General features: G+C 39.0%; 1 protein-coding gene across 1 annotated transcript; it reads left to right on the top strand.

Annotated features, from left to right (window-relative positions):
• Positions 1–7795: 7795 nt before the first annotated feature.
• LOC103458804 (5-hydroxytryptamine receptor 1B) lies at positions 7796–13035 on the top strand. Its single transcript, XM_081602886.1, has one exon. The coding sequence runs from the start codon at positions 8297–8299 to the stop codon at positions 9452–9454; it is 1158 nt and encodes a 385-aa protein (XP_081459012.1). The 5' UTR covers positions 7796–8296; the 3' UTR covers positions 9455–13035.
• The last annotated feature ends 348 nt before the right edge of the window (positions 13036–13383 follow it).

Raw genomic sequence — 13383 nt, forward strand, 5'->3', positions numbered from 1 at the left:
ATAAATGAGCTCCTGTTTGTCTCATCTGTGCTGATTAAAAAATCTAAACCATGATTTTCCACTCGCTCTGTAAAGCCGAGCCCGGTCTGAAGGTTACATTAGATGATTTGTGGACGCAGTGAGGCGGAGGGGGAGATGTGGACGTGGCCGGTGGGCGGGTCTGCTGGGTCCCGGCCCGGGTCCACCCCGTGTCCTGTGCCGAGGCTTCTGCCTGGCGCTGCGGGGGGTTTTTGTCCGCGTCCGTCAGCGGCTCCCGGGGCCGGTTGACGTGTCCAACCCCCTCCACCCTCACGGCTCCTCCCACCACCTCACTGCAGACGACCGCTGGCGCATCCAACCACGCAGATGGACGCAGATGGACAGTCTGCATGTAAACGCTAACAGGCAGTTTTAGCACAACACTGAGCTGAGAGGAAGTATTTATTACTTCTTTTTTAGGTAACTGTGTGTCACAGCAGTTATAGACCCACAAACACAACATTCCCATTAGTAATGTGCTTCTTTAGCGCTGCAAAAACACAAAACGTTACCAAGTAATTCCGCTGTTTTAGTGCAAATATCCTAGAAGATAAAACTGACTCATACAAATAATTTTTCAGCAAGATATAGGAGCTTGTTTTAAATCAATAATTCGTTAAATTTTAAGAAAACGTAGCTCCATTAGAAGCTTATTCCACTTTATCAAGGCATGTTTCCCATATTATAAACGAAGCAGAATTAGTGCCTTTTTAATCAATATTAAGGAATTATTGAGGAAAATTTCACCTAATTTTTCACAGCCTTCAGCATCTTTTATGAGAGAAAACAAAAGGCTAAAATTTTACACAATATGAAAAATAATGGGGCCGCACAGTGGTGCAGTAGAGCTGTTGCCTTGCAGCAAGAAGGTTCTGGGTTCGATTCCCGGCCCCGGTCTTTCTGCATGGAGTCTCCATGTTCTCCCTGTGCATGGTGGGTTTTCTCCAGGTACTCCGGTTTCCTCCCACAGTCCAAAAACATGACTGTCAGGTTAATTGGTCTGTCTAAATTGTCCCTAGGTGTGAGAGTGTGTGTGCATGGTTGTGTGTCTCTGTGTTGCCCTGCGACAGACTGGCCACCTGTCCAGGTGACCCCGCCTCTCACCCGGAACGTTAGCTGGAGAGGAACCAGCAACCCTCCCGACCCCACTGAGGAACAAGGGTGTTCAGAAAATGGATGGATGGATGAAAAATAATGGACATTTCAGAGTCCAGTTATGTGATGCAGATGCAAAACGAGGGCTAAAAATTTCACAAACAATGACGGATTCATAAATCACACACTGGGATTTATTCTGCTGCTAGCTGATAATAATCTAGTCCAGGTTTAATACCTAGCCGGGAGGAAGGGGCAGGATCTTTTGCAGGGCTCCATATTAGCATATAATTCGTTATTTATGTATTTTTTTCTGTCAGGCACGTTTGAGACTCCCCATCTGAAGCCTTGAGATGCTTGTCAGGTGCTGCGATGGTAGACGTGCAGCAGATTGTGCTACAGCAGACTCCAGATTTAAGTGCGCAGCTGTTGGTAGACCTCCAGGTCCCAGACTCCAAACGAGGCTGACCTAGCTGCTCAGCTTGGTCATTTCTCCCATGTCTCATCTCATGAGCGCCTGGATAAGAAGGAGCCGTTCCCCGCAGCGAGGGTTTCGGGAGGAAGGGAGGGTGAAATCTTGCAATGACATGGGATCTGTCCTGGTTTTCGCTCTGCCCTATTTGCTTTGGCTTCTACAGCTGTCGATTGGTGCAGACAGAAAGAGGTGACCACAATAAATTAACTTGGTTTTAGCGGTTTTGTTCACTTTGATTTGAGCAAACAAGATAGTGTCTTAATTTGAACATTCTAGTCTGATTATTTGATCTTTTTAACCAGATTTTGTCTGTGTATATTCACTTTTGAGCTTTTAACTCCTTTAAGTGTTTTTTTTATTGCAGTTCGGTTTTAATTTGTTGTGATTTTTGTTTGTCTAATTAATTTTGCTTTAATTTAGAGTTTTAGAGCGTGTTTGCTAGTTTTTATTAGTTATTTCTAGTTAAATATTGTTCAGTTTTAGTTTCTATTAGTTATAGTTTTAGTTTTTTCATGCTTTGGTTAATTTTTAATTGGCGAATACAAAAAAAATCAATGTATTGTGATTATATTAACATCAATTGGGTAATAAATACTTGATAGATGACACTATTTTAAAAAAATAATTAAATTATTGCTGAACAACTGACTTGTGTTTTCTAACAACGTTTGCTCTCCATTTTGTGGATTAGCATAATTTGCTAACAGCCGACATAAACAGCTTGGAAAAAAAATATTATTCCTCATTAAACCATCATTTTCTCTACTACCTAGATCCACTGCGTCTGTCTCACCTTTCCTCAACCAACAAATCATTACAAATTTTGCATTTAGGATAAAAAAAAAAACATCTTTGTCAGTAAATATATTTTACCCCAAACTCCTCAGGTAGCGTAGCTTTAGCTTCAAATTCACTAGAGGAACAGTAAGTTACTGCATTTAGGCAATAAAATGCAATAAACAAACTGTGCATGTTTATTTTCTTATAAAAATTGAAATGGTTTGTTTAGGCTTAAGTAGTTAAATGAAACAAATCTGTACAATGTGCCCATTTTAAAAATCAGATTAACATCAGAATAATATTTAGATGCAGAATAAAACTAATAAATAAAGGTAATAGTCTTATCCATTGTGCAGAAGGAAAACACAGACAGGCGTCTCTGCAGACACTCACCCACACAGTTAATGGTACATAATGCTGTTTTGTTGTGTTACTTTCCATCTGCTGAGATTTCAGTTCCTCCATCAGTCTGGATTATTCTAAAATATATAATTTACCATCTGTTGGTACAGGGATTGTTTTTTACTGTTATTATCGTCAGGACCCTGCAGTGTTTGGGGTTGAATTCCTTTTTTGTTTGTGTTTTCATAATTTCCCTGTGATTTATTTCTGCTCTATGTTTTGCAGTATTCTGTTTTTTTTCTCCGTTTCATTATTGTTACTAATGTGTTGCCAGACTGTCCCATTCGTTTATGTTTAGTTTATTTTAGTTTATTCCCATGTTTCTTGTGCATTTGCATTTATTTCCCTTGGATTGTTGTCAGGCTTTTCCTCTTTTGGTTTTCACATCCTTGAGTCCTTGATAGTCAGTCTCCTCCCTCAGTTTTCCTGCTTTAAAAAAAATGTAAACCTTTAAAATGCAGTTTTTTAGTGGCAGTCTTGTCTCCGCCTCAAATGCACACAGCATGACAGTAAACAATTTGATTGTCTTTAACAGTAGTGGGCACCGCCAACTAAAATGTTAGTTGCGCTAACCTAATAGCGCTATCATAAACATTAGTTCTGCTAATGCTAAAGCTCTTCACCAGCACAGTATTTAGCAGAAGCTAAAACTAAAATGCTAACTTTAAGTAAAATAATTTCCCAGTCAATACCAAAACGTCAACACAGACACCAAACTTTAGACGACTGAAAGTTTATAAGACAACCAAATAAATGATTGGTTTAGAATTTAGGGAAAGCTAAGTATGCTAATATTTTCAAAGTTAGCAAAAGAGCTAGTAGAGGCTAATCCTAAACCACTAATTTAAACAAAACCCCCTGAGAACCAATTTAATTTTAACATTACATGTTTTATAATAACCTTAAATATAGTATCTATGTTTTTATGTTACTTTGTTCCTGAATGTTTTTGTTTGAAATAGTATTTTTCCTAAATTCTTCAGTGACTTCAAACAAAAGCATAAATATGAACTACTTGAAGAATTTCTAACAGCCAATAGCAAAACTAAATCATAGACATCAAATTTTATCCAGCTGAAAGTTTACAAAAACAACCAGGTGAATTATTACTCTCGTGTTCAGGACTAGCTAAGCGTGCTAAACATTTTAAAAGTTAGCAAAAGCGCTACCGGGAGCTAATCCTTAAACGATGACATTAATTCAAATAAAAATCTTTGAGAACCAAAAATAAAAATATTTTCAAAATTATCTGAAGTGCTAGATGAAAAATTAGCTCTGCTATTAGAAGATTAGCATTTTTTCTGAGTTTGTCATGTCGTTTAGCTGCTTAAAGGTTATTATTTTCAAATGTACTTTTAATCTGACAAACTATTTGCATCTTCCAACATATCTTAGCTCTTTAGGAAATACCTCAGGCAAAACTTGACCTTTGTTCTAACCCAATCAGAAAACAGTATGTCACAGAAACCCAAAAGGCTTTGAAACAAAAACTAGCGCTAAAGTTCTCACATTTTTGAACGATTCTTACTGATTATGTGAACCAGCAGCTTTATGTAGTGAACACTATAAATGTAAAAGCTCTCTGGATCCCTTATTAAATGACTAAAAATAGGAGTTTGGGGTCAGAGTAAGACTGGAGGTCTCTGTCTACTGCGCCGCGCTGCTCTGCCCTGTGTTTGGAGATGAGGGCAGATAACACAACAGCCTCTGAAAGTGGCACATGCTGCTGCTGCTGTCAAAGTGGGTCACACTGAAACTTTTCAATCAGAAAGCGACCACAGAAGCCACTTGTATTTCCTTCAACTATAAATATTTTAATTATATTTCAGAGAATCATAGCCTACAAATCTTGAGAGTATGAAACACAATCAGCATTGTCATTGGTTGCATTTCCATTACAAATGTCTGCAAAACTTTGTAAATATTCTACTAATGTTTAAAAAACACAATTTCGCGATTACTGTTTCTGTTGCATAAGAAACGTAATAAAAATCAAGAGTGGGTAAGATAGTTCACCCGATAAGTCATTAAAAACATCCTCTGACTACTTCCTGTTGTCTTCTTTGTCATTTCTGCCAGTAGTAACATCCAGTTGTTGATCCCATGACTTATCGGATGTGATTTTTTTTTTTTCAGTTTTCAGAAATAAACCAATTCCGATACAGCCGATAAAACTCTCATGCTAGCATAAAAACCTGTTTCCATTGAGCAAATTTATTTTTGTAACTCCATCCATCCATCCATCCATCCATCCATCCATCCATCCATCCATCCATCCATACATCCATCCATCCATCCATCCATCCATCCATCCATCCATCCATACATCCATCCATCCATCCATCCATCCATCCATCCATCCATCCATCCATCCATCCATCCATCCATCCATCCATCCATCCATACATCCATCCTCTAACACCCTTGTCCCTTAATAAGGTCAGGAGGTGCTGCTGCCTCTCCAGTTGGCGTTCCGGGCGAGAGGCGGGTCACCCTGGACAGGTCGCCAGTCTGTCACAGGGCAACACAGAGACACACAGGACACACAACCATGCACACACACACTCACACCTAGGGGCAATTTTGAGAGGCCAATTAACCTGATAGTCATGTTTTTGGACTGTGGGAGGAAACCGGAGTACCCGGAGAAAACCCACCATGCACAGGGAGAACATGGAGACTCCATGCAGAAAGACCGGGGCCGGGAATCGAACCCAGAACCTTCTTGCTGCAAGGCAACAGCTCTACCAACTGCCCTCTTATTCCACCAGTGGGAACTGAAATATATTTTTTCTAGTCAAACAGACATAAAGATGAAAGCATCAGTGCTCTTGTTATTTCCAGCTGTGGGAGTTTTTCCTGTAATTTTGAGGGTTTTTTTTGTATTTATTGTGTTTTATCCTCTGCTGTGATGGACTCGTGTCTGCTGCAGAAAACAAAACGTAGCAGGCATGTCAGTGTGTGTCAGTGAGCGCGCATCGGATGTGCCAGACGCTCTGGCTCAGCCAAGGACTACAATCATGAATTTACAGGAAGGTTTGGTGTTGCTCTCTGCAAGGCTTTGACACAGAACATCAGCCGCCGCGTAACCCATGCATGAGCATTAAAGCTGTTACATAAACAGCTTTAAAACTTGTCGTAGTTTGATTATTTAGCATCTTTTTAAAATATTCATCTATAGTCACTCAGTAGCAACAAAAGGATTAATTAAAAGACGGATATTTTAGTGTTGGTGGAAGAGAACCTGGTGTGAGCGCTGATCAGAGCAGGAGGTTTACGGCCTGCTGGTGACCCAGTGCCGACGTTAATGACGGCTCCTTTCACACATCCGACGTGCCGACACTGGCAACAGATCAGCAGCTGTGAATGTTTCACTCCACACTGCAAAAAAAACAAAGTCTCACCCAGAAAAACAGAGCAAATAAAGGCCAGAAACTGACATGTACACACTGCTGTTGATGCAGAGAGGATGCAAATCCCTGACTTTATAAATTAATGTCACTTTTCATCTCATCGTGTAAGAAACAACTGGATTTAACTTTCAGACTGGATCGATGCACAGATGTGGCTTCTACTCACATTTATGTGCTAAATAATCAAATGAATCATCAATTAATATGAGTAAAAATGGCAGAAATATAATATTGACACATTTTTCTTGTGCAGATATTGAAGCTGCACTGCAATTTTTTTCTAGAGTTCTTTTCAATCTCAAAAATTTCCAGGTTTTTCAAGAAATTTCTGAGATCAATCTAAAAATTTCTGGTGCAAATGTTCAACTTTTCAACCATATAAATTTCCTAGTGTTTTTTTTAGAGCTTTCTAGGATTTTCAAGATTAATAAAAACATTTTTTTTAGCAGTTTTTAGACTTTTGAAGATTCATGCATTAATTTTTTTCTAGAAAATTTTAAAATTTCAGATTTTTATGGAAAATGTTCTACATATCTAGCTCAGAAATACTGTATCCTTGTTTTTCTAGAATATTTGTTTGGTTAATCTAAAAATTTCTGATTTTTTTTCTAGGATATTTTTCACTTTTCAAGCTCAGAAATTCCCAGGTTTTTTTTCTAGAAATTTCAGAGATCAGGCTCAAAATTTCTGAGGCTTTCGGTGCAAATTGTCAACTTTTCAAGATCAGAAATTTCTAAGATCTTTCTAGAAATTTACACTTTTTTAAAGATTAATCAAAAATAATTTGAGTTTTTGTTAACAGATTTTTAACTTTGAAACTCAGAGATTTATGTTTTTTTTTGTATAAAATTTCTGAGATTAATCTCAAAATTTCTGATTTTCTTTGGAAAACTTTCGACTTGTCCAGGTCAGGTAAGCTTGAGTCATGGTCAGACGTGGGATACAAATATGGTATTGAACTTAATTATTTCAAGTAAAGTCAAAGTAAAAAGGTCCTTTAAGGAAAAGATTTGTAACTTTTAAATTAGAGTATATTTAGAGGACGCTGTAAAAAGAGTTTTTCAAAATATTTAGTTTGAAACTACTTAAAAGTTTGAGTTGACTTTCTGTAGAATTAAGACAAAGATATTTTAAATGTTTATTAGAAGAAAATAAATGATTTGAGTAAGAGTGACTTAAATCTGTTATCTTAAACACACTTAGTAAATTTGTCAAATAAAATTAACAAATTGAGTTGGATGATTAGTATATATTAAATTGGTTAAACTTAAATTAAGTTGGATGAACTTAATGAATTAAGTTGGATAAACTTAATTGAATTGCTTGTTACCTATGGAAGCAATTCAATTAAGATGGTTCAACTATTTAGTGTAAGTTTTGAGTTAAATGAACACAAACATGTAAGTTGGCATAAAAAAAAGCAAAAGAATTAAGTTAAATTAATGTAAATAAGTCCATAAGATGAACTTAAGCCCAAAAAACACTTTTTAGAGTGCATCTCCTTGTTTTTTATAATACAATTTCTGAGTTTAATCCCAAAATGTGAACATTTTTATAGAAAATTATCACCTGTTCAAACTCAGAAATATTTCTGGGATTAATCTAAATATTTTGGGCGGAAATGAGCTCCTCCTTTCTTCTATCTCCTGAACATTCAAATATTATTTTCTTGACTGTATCCAGATGGAAACCGTGGGCGCTATGACCCAGCGGAGATCCTTCTCCAGAGAGAGAGAGAGAAACAGGTTGTGATCAGTTGCGCTTGTTTGATGTCAGAGTATAAAACGAGTCATCAGCTCGGATCTCCATTCAGCCACAAGGGGCCCAAGGAGCCACGACTCTGGAAAACATCTGACCTTCATGCGGATCCACTGCGACTTCCTCCCAGATGTTAAAACATCCGGATCGACATTCAATCTCCAACGTTTTCTGTCTCTTTCAGCGCGATCGGAGTTAGAAATTTACTTTGTGGATTAAAAACTACATCTAATAATAGTAATAATTAATTAATTAATAATGGAAACGATATATGGACTTCTGGTTCTACATTTTTCCAGCCGAACGCGAATAAAAAAGAAACAATGAAGACGAGTTTCCATGTTTCTCTGACCGGATGGCCGCATCAGTGGCTGAAGTAAAAGTGGAAGAAGTGATGGAGCTTTTGGAACCGACTCAGCAGCCGGTGAACGCCTCCAATGACAGCTTCGTTTCTCTCCTACCTGAGAGCGCGGAGAGCCTCGCCTATCGGATCTCTCTGGCGGCCGTCCTGTCGCTCATCACGCTCGCCACCACGCTCTCCAACGCCTTCGTCATAGCAACCATTTCCCAATCGAAGAAGCTGCAAACTCCGGCGAACTTTCTGATCGCGTCGCTAGCGGTCACCGACCTCCTGGTGTCCATCCTGGTGATGCCCATCTGCGTCCTGTACACGGTCATCCACAGCTGGACGCTCGGCCAGATCGTCTGCGACGTCTGGCTCTCCTCCGACATAACCTGCTGCACCGCGTCCATCCTGCATCTGTGCGTAATTGCGCTGGATAGGTACTGGGCCATCACGGATGCGGTGGAGTACTCCAAGAAGCGCACGCCGGGACGCGCGGCCGGGATGGTGGCCACCGCCTGGGTCATCGCCATCTCCATCTCCCTGCCGCCTCTGTTCTGGAGGCAGGTGAAGGCGGAGGAGCTGACCAGCTGCAGCGTCAACACGGACCACATCTTTTACACCATCTACTCCACCTTCGGGGCGTTTTACATCCCCACCCTGCTGCTCATCGTGCTGTACGGGAGGATTTACGTGGAGGCCCGGAAGCGCATTCTGAAACAGTCTCCAAAAAAGGTCGGGAAGAGGCTGACCTCTGCGCACCTGGTCACCAACTCTCCCGGATCCGTGGCGTCCACGACTTCGCTGCAGTACGCGAGGCACGACACTCCGTCCAGCGACACCGGGTCGTCGACCAGCGAGAACCAGGTGAAAGTCACGGTGTCCGACGCGCTTTTGGAGAAAAAGCGCATCTCCGCGGCCAGAGAAAGAAAAGCGACCAAGACTCTGGGGATCATCCTGGGCGCGTACATCGTCTGCTGGCTTCCGTTTTTCATTTACACGCTGCTGGTGGCCACATGTGAGACATGTTTGAACCCCGAGCTGTTCGACTTCTTCACCTGGCTGGGATACCTGAACTCTCTGATTAACCCCATCATTTACACCATGTCCAACGAGGATTTCAAGAAGGCTTTCCAGAAACTAGTGCGCTTCAGATGCTGCAGGTCCTGAACTGAGCCTCCAAACTAAATCTCTGTTTTATATATGTATAAAAAACAAAAACTCTCTTGCCATTTCGTCTTTAACTGTTTCCGTTTCATACCTGTAGACTGACATGGCATGACGGAGACGTTTATTTTTGGAGTAATTCAATATTTTGATGATTCATGGAGATAACACGTCATTCAAAAAAGCTTCAAGTAATTCAATACAATTCCATAGGGCCAATCCAATTCTATTTATTTTGATTATTTGCTGGTTATTCCACCATTTTGTCATTTCAGACCTCAATTGTTTCCTTTCTGGTACAGAATTTATTTATTTTTTTGTTATTTATTATTGTGTAATGTATGGAAATGCATTAATGCACTAAAAATACCTAAGCAGGAAGTCACTTGAGGTCATAAGGGGTCATATTATATGTTAAAATGTTGGGAATAGCAAGAAAGAGGATTAGCGGAGTTAAAATCAGAAATTGACTTTTTTCTTAGAATTTTAACTTTTTTCTCAGCATATAGATGTTGAATTTGGACATTAATCTCAGAATTCTGAGTTTAATCTAAAAAAAAAAAATTGACTTTAATCTAAAAATTTAGACTCATACGTCAGAATTTTGATTTTCTTTCTCAGAATTCTTTTTTTCCTCAGAATTTAGAAATTTTTCTCAGAATTTTGACAGAATTTTGACCTTGATTTCAAAGTTCTGATTTTAATCTAAAAATTTTGACTTTTTTTGGTCATAATTTTGATGTTTTTTCTTAGAATTTTGCCTTTTTTTTCTCAAAATGTTTAAATTTTTCTCAGAATTCTGACAGAATTTTGACCTTGAGCTCAGAGTTTCACTTCAATCTCAGAATTTTGACTTTAATCTAAAAAAAAATTGGACTTTTTCCTCCAAATTTTGTTGCGGAATTCAGAATTTTTTAAAATAGAATTTTGACTTTTGGCCTCAGAAGATTAAAGTCAGAATTCTGAGATTTCAACCAGATTAGTTTTTTCCAGTGGCCCTAATCCTCTTCCGTAGAATGGAGAAGAATTGACAAGCGATTAACTTACACAATGAATTTCTCAATTTTTATAACTTTTTATCACTTTAAATAATGAAAATAATAAACTATAGCCAAGAATAAACTCCTTCCCAGTAGTTGAGGAACATGGATATGAAACTGTTTATGAAATGGAGGAAGGAAAGAAGGAAATGGCAACAGGTGGATACATTATGAGGGAAGGGATTGGAGAAAATGACACATTATGACCCCTATGAAACCTCCTGCCACCTTTATTGGAGTCTTATTATCATATTTCCACAACACAGTAAACGTGCGCAACATAAAATAATTACTTTGTGGTTTGTGGATGAAAATGTGCAGCACATTTCCAAGACTACAAAGGGACGAAGTGGCAAATGAGCCACGTTGCTATTTATGACCTTGTACAGGTTTAGTTACAAGAGGAATAGATTCAAAATGTGAATCAGAAAAATCCTTATGATTTACAGCCGTGTAATAAAATGCAGGATAATCGATTTTGATCTGTCGTGAATTTGAGCAGATTTTAAAGAAGTGAATGGAACTGAAAGCTGCTTTTCTGGATGAGTCACTGTTTTCATCAGTGTGTGAAAATGGATCAGAAGGGAACGGTTCCGGTTCTGGTTCCGGTTCTGGTTCCAGTTCTTGTCCCGGTTCTGGTTCTTGTCCCGGTTCCGGTTCTGGTTCTGGTTCTGATTCCGGTTCTGGTTCCAGTTCCAGTTCCAGTTCCGGTTCTGGTTCTTGTCCCGGTTCCAGTTCCGGTTCTGGTTCTGGTTCTGATTCCGGTTCTGGTTCTGGTTCTGGTTCTGGTTCCAGTTCCGGTTCTGGTTCTTGTCCCGGTTCTGGTTCTGGTTCTGGTTCTGGCTCTGTTTCTTGTCCCGGTTCTGGCTTTGGTTCTGTTTCTTGTCCCGGTTCCGGTTCCGGTTCCGGTTCCGGTTCTTGTTCTGGTTCCGGTTCCGGTTCTTGTTCTTGTTCTGGTTCCGGTTCTTGTCCCAGTTCTGGTTCTGGTTCCGGTTCTTGTCCCAGTTCTGGCTCCGGTTCCGGCTCTCAGCCCAGATCAGGAAGGTTCTGTGACTCTGCGGTTTTTGTCTCAGTCAGAAACATTTATTTTGATTAAATGTTCAGCCGGTTTGTTCCTCCACACTAACAGGATTCACAGACGAACATTTATTTTCTTAACTTCCTCTTTAAAACAGTGAGAACTCTAATTATTTATCTGATTGTTGCTGAAAGAGCATTTTATTTCACACATTGACCACTGACTGGATCAACCAGCAGGAAAATCTGGTCGATTTTGGTATTTTTCACATTGATTGACGCCTTTTCTGTGTTTTTTTGGCTCAATAAAACAGATTTATTTTAATTAAATCTTCTAATAATGCTCAGAAACGCATCAATCAACCCAGATCCAGATTTCCTCAAAGTCTCATTCTGACATATTTTTAATCTGAGTATAATCCAAAACTGCCCATTTTCATGCATCACAAAATGTATTGATAACTTTTAATATATCCTTATGTATAAAATTCAACAAGCTGCACAACAGAACATGCTGCTGATTGATGCTGAAAGAGCATTTTATCTGAGATATTGACCACTGACTGGTGCTAATCCCAGGAAAATCTGGTCGATTTTGATCTTTTTCACATTGGTTCACATTAGTTGATGCCTTTTAAACCTGTAAATGTCAACGTTAAAGTAATCCAAGGGTTTGCTTTAACGTAAACCTTTGGATTTACGTTAAAGTAATCCAAAGGTTTGCTTTAACGTAAACCTTTGGATTTACGTTAAAGTAATCCAAGGGTTTACTTTAACGTAAACCTTTGGATTTACGTTAAAGTAATCCAAGGGATTACTTTAACGTAAACCTTTGGATTTACGTTAAAGTAATCCAAAGGTTTGCTTTAACGTAAACCTTTGGATTTACGTTAAAGCAATCCAAAGGTTTACTTTAACGTAAACCTTTGGATTTACGTTAAAGTAATCCAAAGGTTTGCTTTAACGTAAACCTTTGGATTTACGTTAAAGTAATCCAAGGGTTTACTTTAACGTAAACCTTTGGATTTACGTTAAAGCAATCCAAAGGTTTACTTTAACGTAAACCTTTGGATTTACGTTAAAGTAATCCAAGGGTTTGCTTTAACGTAAACCTTTGGATTTACGTTAAAGTAATCCAAAGGTTTACTTTAACGTAAACCTTTGGATTTACGTTAAAGTAATCCAAAGGTTTGCGTTTGTTTTGATCACAATCACAGCTCCACTCGATGATCATCTGGTCAGAAAACAGAGAAACCAAACGCCTGCAGGAGGAAAACATTCACATAAAATCAACGTCAAACAAAAAAAACCACTTCGTCTGATATTTACCATGATGACTTTGAACAAACATCCCCCCGTTTTACTGAGCATGTGTATGTAAAACCTTACCGCTGCAGACGGGAAAAAATGTTTCTCTTTATTCAAAAACTAAATATTGTGGTGTAAATTCGTGAAATGAAAGCTTTTTAATGTCTGTAAATGAGAGATTACTGCCCTCGGAATAATAAAAATGATGGCAAGAATCATGTTAAGCAGCGTTTTGTGGCTCTAAATGCTTTGGGAAAATATGAAGAATGAAAACAGGAGATTTCATTTTCACGCTGTTTGGTTTCTCCACCGACTTCCAGTCCGTCTAATTTCTCTGCTCGGCTCCCTCTGGGAGGAGCTCCCATCTATTTGATCAGCAGCTGTCAGATATCACTGAGATATGATGGTGGGAAAAGCTCCTCTGCCCTCATAATGTCAGCAAACGCACAAACACACCCCGCCCCTTTTAATATGCATGAAAGATGAGTATATTTGAACAAAGCTCTTCCTTGGAGAAATAGTCTGACTTGCACAGAAAGGCTGGGAAATGGAGCAGCAGATGCAGAA

The sequence above is a fragment of the Poecilia reticulata genome, chromosome 22, assembly GCF_904066995.2.
Source record: "Poecilia reticulata chromosome 22, P_reticulata-male-v2, whole genome shotgun sequence".
Taxonomy (NCBI): Eukaryota; Metazoa; Chordata; class Actinopteri; order Cyprinodontiformes; family Poeciliidae; genus Poecilia; species Poecilia reticulata.

What these genes read in the sequence shown, in the direction of transcription:
- LOC103458804 (XM_081602886.1), top strand. Translation starts at nt 8,297, where the DNA reads ATGGCCGCATCAGTGGCTGAAGTAAAAGTGGAAGAAGTGATGGAGCTT.